The sequence below is a fragment of the Haliotis cracherodii genome, unplaced genomic scaffold (genome assembly GCF_022045235.1).
Source record: "Haliotis cracherodii isolate W230 unplaced genomic scaffold, xgHalCrac1.p SCAF_2, whole genome shotgun sequence".
NCBI lineage: Eukaryota > Metazoa > Mollusca > Gastropoda > Lepetellida > Haliotidae > Haliotis > Haliotis cracherodii.
This window is the reverse complement of record NW_027266275.1, coordinates 75098230-75107153: the sequence shown is the minus strand read 5'-3', so window position 1 is coordinate 75107153 and position 8924 is coordinate 75098230. Positions and strand designations below refer to the sequence as shown.

General features: G+C 39.8%; 1 protein-coding gene across 2 annotated transcripts; it reads left to right on the top strand.

The window, feature by feature from the left end:
• Positions 1 to 752: 752 nt before the first annotated feature.
• Positions 753 to 8187, top strand: LOC139469641 (uncharacterized). Of its 2 annotated transcripts, none has more exons than XM_071251868.1 (2): positions 753 to 958; positions 6145 to 8187. In XM_071251868.1, the coding sequence occupies exon 2, from the start codon at positions 6213 to 6215 to the stop codon at positions 7077 to 7079; it is 867 nt and encodes a 288-aa protein (XP_071107969.1). In that variant the 5' UTR covers positions 753 to 958; positions 6145 to 6212; the 3' UTR covers positions 7080 to 8187. The 2 variants fall into 2 exon arrangements, with proteins under 2 accessions (XP_071107969.1, XP_071107970.1); XM_071251869.1 differs by lacking the exon at positions 753 to 958 and adding an exon at positions 5754 to 5887.
• The last annotated feature ends 737 nt before the right edge of the window (positions 8188 to 8924 follow it).

The following is an 8924-nucleotide window of genomic DNA, read 5'->3' as shown; positions in this document are numbered from 1 at the left end:
GCGGCCTACCTTTAGAATACAGTACCACAAACTTTTCAAACACGTGATCATACCCTATGACGTAATTTGTTGCCAGTCACACTGGCGAAACAATGCCCTGTGACGTCAGGGGTCATCGAGTGTGCATAAATTGCTATATGGCCTCCCCCAGACTCGATTGTTTACAGGCAGTGGGGTATAACTAAAATATTTCTGAATTTAGCGTTAAAAACAACAATCACTTATGCTCCCTTCACCATATGTATTCTCTAAATCGTTACACGAAAAGCTAGATCTTGTCATTTATCACAAAATATAATATATGAAACTTCATATGTGATATTACACACATGCCAGCTTTAGAAACTAACAGTTTTCGTCCACTAGTCCTTATGATGATAACATATAACAAAATTCTTAAAAAGGGCAAATTTCTGCTAGTCCTCATGATATCTTTACCATTGGGCAGTTTGGCAAGGACTTTAGGACTAGTGCCAATTTCTAATGCTGCAAGCATATGAAGATCAGCTTCTGGCCTTGGCGTCTTTAATGCCTTAGTTTCATTTGTATGCATGCTTTTACTCGAAGTTAAGCTACCATTATGGCATACGATATTTTTGTATGACTACGGTTGGTATTGTGTGTCGGTTACACTCGAGCACTTATACCCCACCCAACTCACCCCATTCAGAGCGTGACGAGTCAGGCGCGACGTCGTTCATTCGCGTCACGTGATAAGACGGAGCGCGTAATGCAGACGTTTTTATCTTCGCGTATTGTTGACCCGCGTTCTTACAGTAGAGGTCGGTGGTCGGTCGTACCCATGACCACACGCGAACCTGACCCACATATACCCTGGATAATATTCGTATAGTGTACCACACAACCCGTACCAGCACAACTAATAATCAATAGTAATCAGTCGAGGATTCTGGCCTGCAATACGCCATGTTGGGGACACGCACAGGCAGTCAATGTGGTAAGTGCGACGGGTAGAGACGATACACACTAAACATGTAAAGTAAGATTCGGGAAAAGTGTGTTACTTACACTTATGTCTGCTTGTATATATTAGGATGTGTTGATTTGTGAACTGAGTGTGAACCTGTGTTCTTAAGATACGGCGTGAGATCGTATCTCGCTAGTGACCGGGTTGTTATTCAGCCTTGGGATCAGCAATGTTTACAGGTCTTTACAGTGTTGTCACTACCCCTAGTGTACAGTTCATACACCCTTTGCATTCAAAAGAAACCACTCGTCCCGAACGGGTACCCGATATGTGAGGAGGATGTGAAAACCCTCTAGCGCCCGTAGGCAGCTTGGGTTGTGTACTCCCCAGGGTGTTGAGAATATATCTGGAATGCAAACGGACCCACTGGTCGGGGGACAAATAAAAACCGCATTTCAGCTGATAGTAGTACCTGGATACTTGCGGTATATATGTATTGTAACATAACATAAAACATAGCCCAAGTCACAAATATGGCTCTCAGTTTAAGTGTTACGCGGACACTGCTTTCTTCCAACCACTGTGCTGAGTCATGATGTGTATATAGTGCTGTCTTCACAGGGCTGCTATTTCACTGTCCGTGTATTGACAGAATGTCACGATCAGGATTGTTTTCCTATCAACTCTCTTTTCACAGCATGACTACTCAACCGTATCCTTTTAAGCCGTGATGTCAGCGATATTTAAAACAGGTTAAATCAGGGCCGTTGTTATTGTTTGTCAGCATTGCTATAGCGACGATGACTGGTGATAGGTATTATTTTGATTAACGCAAATCGCCACTGAATATAAGCTCCGTTACGTCATATGCGTGTTTCTGCCACCCATGGCGATTGGCAAACGACTATAAGTATCTTGGATACTTCATGTATGTCCATCAGTTCAGGCAGGGATCGATCATCTTAGTCGGGATATTATTGTTTATTTGTTGATGTGACCAGTTAGTGTTTGGGATTAAAGAAATCGTTTGAAACCAATCTGAATAAATTCAGAGAACTTAGATCTGATTTTCATGAGATTGGTTTGCAACCTGCATATGGTATTAATGTGAGCAATTATATTTCACTTAGATTATAATAGCTACAACAATTGACTTCTGACGTTTTTATTTTCCAAATAACATACTTATCTGATCAATAACATGAAACGTTCAGGAAAATGTATGATATTAATTTTTAAAGCCTGATATCAAAGGTCCTTTTCTCAAGGTAATAGAGATCGTTCACGCATCTATTTACAGCGCTGCATGACCCAAATAGTAACTACTTTGAACGGCCGAACACTATTTGTTCAGTTTATTGGGTCTAGAGGGTCTATATGTAATATGTTATCGAATGATTACAGCGAAGGAGGACTCAAAAGGATAGATAAAGTTACTTTTTGTAAACACATGAAAAGAGATTGTTGAATGGCGTGACTTGCCAAATCTGTTAATTTTCCCCATAGAAACATAATTGTTTATATAACCAATGAGACCGTTTGCGACACAGACGACTGTATATGTGTCTATAAACTGTTCAGAAAAAGAACAATTCAAATCTAAACTACTAAAGTTCAAATTGAGAAATAAAATTAGAAAACTCAGTAACAACTGAACTGTTATCCAGATACTTTGAATTGAATCAAGAAGCAACAGTTAACAATAAAACGTACACCTTTCTATTTAAGAGAGTATTAGTACAAATTCGTTTCTACACAAAATGGGCTGTCGTGATGACAGTTCATGTACTTTCTGTGAAAATAAACCTGAAACATTAGAACACATTTTCTTCACTTGCATTAATAGTACAGGAATTAATACAGCGATTTGTAAAATGGTTCAAATCCATCCAAAAGTAGTTATTGATTTAGGTTGTAGATCGACCGTTCTTGATATAGTTTGCCATTAAATCACTTATATGCAGTCACAAAACAATACCCATATAGATGTTAGTGTATAGAATCTGATTTAAGTTTTGAACTTCTGTTAAGTATCATGAGGTAAAAAAAAATAATTAGAAAGGTATATAAATCTGAAAAAACTTTGCGCCACAATATTACTGCGAATGGCTAACAATAGCCTTTACTACGTCTGGAAAGTTTTACAACATCCTGTTAAGATTACCAAATATCAAACTACTTTTACAAGTGACATATTTATTAGGAAGCCGTACGACTAAATTGTAACTCAGTGTCAGTCAGTGATTTTGAAACTATAGATGCATGTCTTGTTGACAAGGGAGGTTGGAGAAGCGTGTTTATCTAACAGAATAGACAGGTGTATGTCTGAGTTACTCTGTGCTATGTCAACAACGTGACGAGTTGTGACAGATAAGTGAAGTTAGACTAATTAGACTACTGGCACTAAGTGGCAGTGTGTAATTAGGGAAAACACAGGGTATGAGGGATTGATTTTTATTCATGTAGCATGACAACGCTTGGAAGTGATTTAAAAAATATGCAAGTCTTTTGTTTCTTGTTAGTTTGCAAAAAATATCTGTGTCATGAAAAACTCTCGCAGTTTTCGCAGTACTTTCTGCTCGTAAAACGTTCCAGATTTACCGTATATGGTGAAGTTCAGTTCAGTATGTCCAAAAGGGATACATTGTTTGGCGACAAGCCGATCTTTGAGGAAATCAATAACTGTGTGACACAAGATATCACTCCCTGATCTACCATTATCATTTTCTTACTCTTCCACCAGTCTTATATTTCTCCTGTTCTTCTTTCCCCTTCCACGTAAATGAAAGCCAGGTTTTAACAAACAGAACAGACGAAGCCCAATTAACCACTGGCCACGTAGACATGTAAGGGCAAATTATCGATTCGTGGCTTGTATAAGTGGTAATAAATCCTGAAATACACAAAGAAAAAACAAACAACAACAACAAAAACAAAACAAAAACAAACAAAAGATAACTCCCATTATGATTTGATTATCTTGTCAAATAACATGTTTATCTCACTGGGTGACCTAATAACAGTGTCAATATCACGCACTGAGCTATATATATATTTTGACAAAATGTGTCAAATATCCTATATGTTTTGTCTTCGTATTTATTTCGTGTGCAATATCTGCTGTTTAATTAATAATGAACAAAATGCATTGTTTAGAGTTCAGTTACATGGTTACCTTATGGACGGGATCTGTGAAGAACCGGGGTAGAATAGGTCTTCAGCAACACATGCTTGTCATAACAGGCGACTATGCTTGTCGTAAGAAGCGACTAACGGGATCGGGTTGTCAGGCTCGCTGACTTGATACATGTATCCAAATTGCGTGGACCGATGCTCGTAATATAAATAATTGGATTATCTGGTCCAGATTCAATTATTTACTGACCGCCGTCATATAGCTGGAATATTGCGGAGTGCGGCGTTATACAACAAACGAACAAAACCTTATGGACGGGGAGTTTGTCGTATGCAATCGTTTTGTCTTGCAAACTGTATATCAGTTGTAATAGCATCTGTATGCATCTATGTCAACAAGGGCTATGAATATCAGATTAACGGTCTATGATACTGCTTATTAATAATGTATACTGTATGCTCCATATACGGCTGTTTCTCTGGATCATTCTGCACACTGAAGGTACTATCTCAAATAATCTATCGTATTACCCCGTTAGCAGAAACACTATTGACTGAATTTACTGATAAATCTGTGACATCTAACAAATATACAATCAAATTATTTCATTGTGTTTGTGAATGCACTGTAAACATTTGAATAGAACTCCCTATGGAATTTGATAATGCCTATGCAATAATCATCGGATAATGACAGCTATTTATGTGTGCTTTGTGACGTCTGCGTGCCTCAGCACGACGCCATGTCATTAGCAAGAAGGGACCAAAGGGGTGATTATGCTCTGACATCAATATGTCCATGTTTTTTTTATGTTTATATGGGGTTTCAGGGTACACACGCACGCACAGACAGACAGACGATAATGCGTCCTTCCATTTACCAAGTGATTGCCCATGGCGCGACGTTATGATAACTGGAACAGTGTGCACTAACATGTTATTCTCAGCTCCCGGTGCATGTGAGGCACTAGAAGGTTACAGTCATTACCATCTCGTCCTACCGTTTACCTGCTGGGTAATTACGCAGAGGCGTATTTGAAACAACGTATTTCCAGACACCACGTACAACCTGTGCTTATTTACGGACAGGACCGAATTAAGCCCTAGAAACTCTCAGGAGGTAAACTTTCGGAACACGATGGTGTTCACAATATCAATCCCTGGTTTGTCTTGCCCAGGTTCGATTATTTACAAGCCGCTGTCATACAGCTGGAATTCTGATGACTGGATTTTAACAACAACTACAACGTCCACAATTGATCACACCGACAACTGGCCTGGCTGATCAAGTGCATGGCCTTTCCCCGACGGCAGGACTGAACATGGCAGTTTACATTCATACGAGCAAATATTGTAATAATCGACCACGACGTAAATATTGACCCCCTTTTTTATAACAATGCCGTGATGGTACCTGTAAGTTTGCTTTTATCATTGTGTATTTATGATGAAGCCGAAACTGATCTGAATTGATAATGTGAACGTCTGAAGTGTTGTCGCGACGCCGCGATGTATGTACACAGGCACTGTTTTGTGTGCATTATATTATATTGCGTCTTGCGTGCTATTTATACATAGCGCGTGTATAGTAAGGTCAAGTGTTATACTATAGCTCGCTGGAGGCGTGGTGAGGTGAAGGAAACTGGTGACGCGGTTAGAAACTCACGAGTCTCAATGCAAGGACGTTCTAGTGGTAAACAGTCGCAAGGAATTACATTTGTATCACGTGTGTGTGGTATAAATAGGTCATCCTTTGTGTGAAACCTCTCTGTTTTAATACTGCACATTTGAGGATACCACACACAAGCAGCCCCTAATGAGACGGTATGTAATGCGATGTGATAACATACACAATAATACACGTGCCTTAATAATCACTTAACAACTGTCTCAAAGAATAGTACTTTATGACGCTAGTATTGTCATTTTCAGTGAATAGATTTTGTTCATATGAAGAAATATTGGGTCATATATGTAAACAGTTTACATCATGTATGCAGGCTCACATTAGGGCTGATTTCTGTTCACAGTGAGAACACATTGACGAGAGTCATTGATATTATTGTGTACTCTTGTTCCAGGTGACGGCCATTGACTCCCCTGAAGCCGCGTCTTCTGAGCGGAAAGGACGTCAGTAGTTTGCCATGAGATGGGAAAGGAGAAACACCAGCGTTCAGAGTTGCACCGACGACGACGGCAGAGGAATACCGAGAGGGGCCAGCGTGCCCAGATCCGGAAGGGTGTGGGTGCCTGCATCTTTACATTGGGAATCCCACTAGCTATTGCTGGATCCATCATTCTCATAGTTGCCAATATCAAAGAAAACGCTCAAGACGTCCCGGCCTCCTTTCCTGTCCTTGGGCCTGTTCTTCTCGCAGTATCTATCATCTTCTTTGCTGCAGGCAGCTTCCTCACGGACATGATAAGTATCAAACCATGTGTTCAAATATGCTTCCCAGATGACCCAAAGGCATTCTGCTGGAAAAGATGTCCTATGTTATTTTCAATCCTAAGACCCAACGAAGTGACTCTGATACACAGGCGGGAGGCGGGCCTTCACGCCCTCCAAACAGAGCCTTCCAAACCAGTCCTCAAAAAACACACAGAGGTGCCCAATGTTCCACCTGTCCGAAGAGGCGTTAGGTTTTCCGACACAGATGGGGATGCGGGACCAGTGAGGATGTCGACATCTTCAGACGTCTCGGATACCGGCAAAGTTGAAAATACGTCTCTTCTGTCTCTGCGCCATTGCAAGATCTACCCCAAGGAGAGCGAGAAGTGGGGGAGTATGACATCAGAACCTGGAGTTAATGAGGAGGTGGTGGAGAATAACGATGAAGTCTTTACTCTGTCAGGAAGCAAGGCTGTGGACTGTGACAGTGTGTTTGTGTCTCCTACCGTACATACCACAGATATTGACAACTCGTGTGACGTGCCAACGGATATTCTGGTCACCCAGAACCATCACAACCAGGATGGGGAACATGAAGTGTTGGTTATAGAATGTGAACATTAGGAAAGAGATGAAGGAAGCAGCCATATATTTATATGTTTTAAAGCTGACAATTTTTTAAGAGTGTATTCTGTTAGACTGCTTGCTTGAATCCAAAGACATTTTGTAGGAATTTAACCAACGATACCTTCATGTATCAGGATCATGATACACTATGGGCATGTCTGCCCGAGTTTGATATGACTTACAGGAACACACACTCTGGAGATTGAACGCGAAATGACAATTCTTTCAAACGATCTCATCTTACGTTGTGTATCTGAACGAGCACTGTTATACAATATCCTGTTTTCTGGAGCGATTAACTCTCTCGGTAAGAGTAATATAGCAGTTAAGTGTATTCGTGCTGAATGAATTGTTGTTATTTGACGTTTACTTGAACAATTAATAACTGTGGGTTCGTTCGTTCGTTTGAAAGAAATGCTATTTTCTGTTTAATTCCGAGATGTAATTTCGTTTACTCAAACCTATTTTGAGTTTATTTCTCTATAGTCGGAAATGGAATGGAATGTAATATTTTGTCGCGTATGCGTTCATTGAACAACATTCCAATGTCTACAGTATCGACCAACGTCTACCAAGAACAGCTTCTTTGGGGAACAGGGGAACATAGCCAAATATGTTTTAAGACATGGGTTTAATTAAGGAACAACCATTTGAACATTTTCAGTCTTTGTTCAAAGACATATCACGTGTTCTCTGAAAGGAGGGACCAACCAATCTTTCTGCATCCACAACAAAATATTGTAAAACATCCAGTATGTCAGGTGAAGTAGTTTTTGGTGTGTAGAACCCGGGTACTTTTTTTCCGGCATAATGAACAAATTATGTTTGTTAAAAGAATCCCACACCTCCAGATTATCAAATTGTCGTCCTCTATCAGGCATTGATATCGTGAATGTCGTCTCTACATTAATTATATACCTCAGTTATTAACCGTAGAGGTGATCATATCGAAAGACGGGTGATTCTAAACAATTTTGTTGTACTCATTTGTCTCCATTGTCGCTTGTTCAATGCTGTCAGCGATTCAGTTCCATTGAAGTCTTGTAGATTGCAGTGGTCCAGATGTATCTATTTAGAAGGACTATGTATATTGAACGTGTACTTGGTTTTGACAGTGCTTAGCAATTAGGAAGTATGTATTTTAGACCATAATATTCATGGCGGCTTCTACACTCCATGTCTTACAAAGCCAGTTTGAGTTATGTCGGTGTCAAAAGTCATGCTTGCTATTCACTACTACCAGGAACGGGATCAACCCCAATAAACAAGTGATAAACTTGCCCTTACTATGTCAGTAGTATTTATGATATCTGATCTGATATGTTCCATGTGATAAATGGATTATGAATATTTATACCCTAGTTTACTGACAGTTTTATTTCTAATATTATGGAGATTGAGATATGTCCATGTTGTATTGATGTGATGTACAATCAGTCATATTTTTCGTGTTGTTTGCACATAAGTGTAAATTGTGTATTAAACAATGTTTTAGTATGAAGTTAATTGCCATTTATTGAATGTGTTTCCATATCAACTTGGACAGTGATGTTGTTTTAGAATGGAGCTGGCATGAAGATTGAGTACTCTTTGCAACAGGATTAGCTAGCTTAATGGACATTGTTAACTACATGGCCCAAGTCTGGTCGATATTCCCACCGGCCTGACCGACATACGTTCCCATTACACATGCGAATAATTATCAACCATGGATGCCAATACAGACTCAATCTATGCAGGTGATCAAACCAAGACGGCAAGAAGGACGTGTGATATCGAATACAGCGCCGCTTTGTATAACGGGGCATCAGCAACACTCAAGCTATTTGGCGACGGTCTGTA

Excerpts from the sequence above, each read along its gene's own strand:
- LOC139469641 (XM_071251868.1), top strand. The coding sequence starts at position 6,213 with ATGGGAAAGGAGAAACACCAGCGTTCAGAGTTGCACCGACGACGACGG.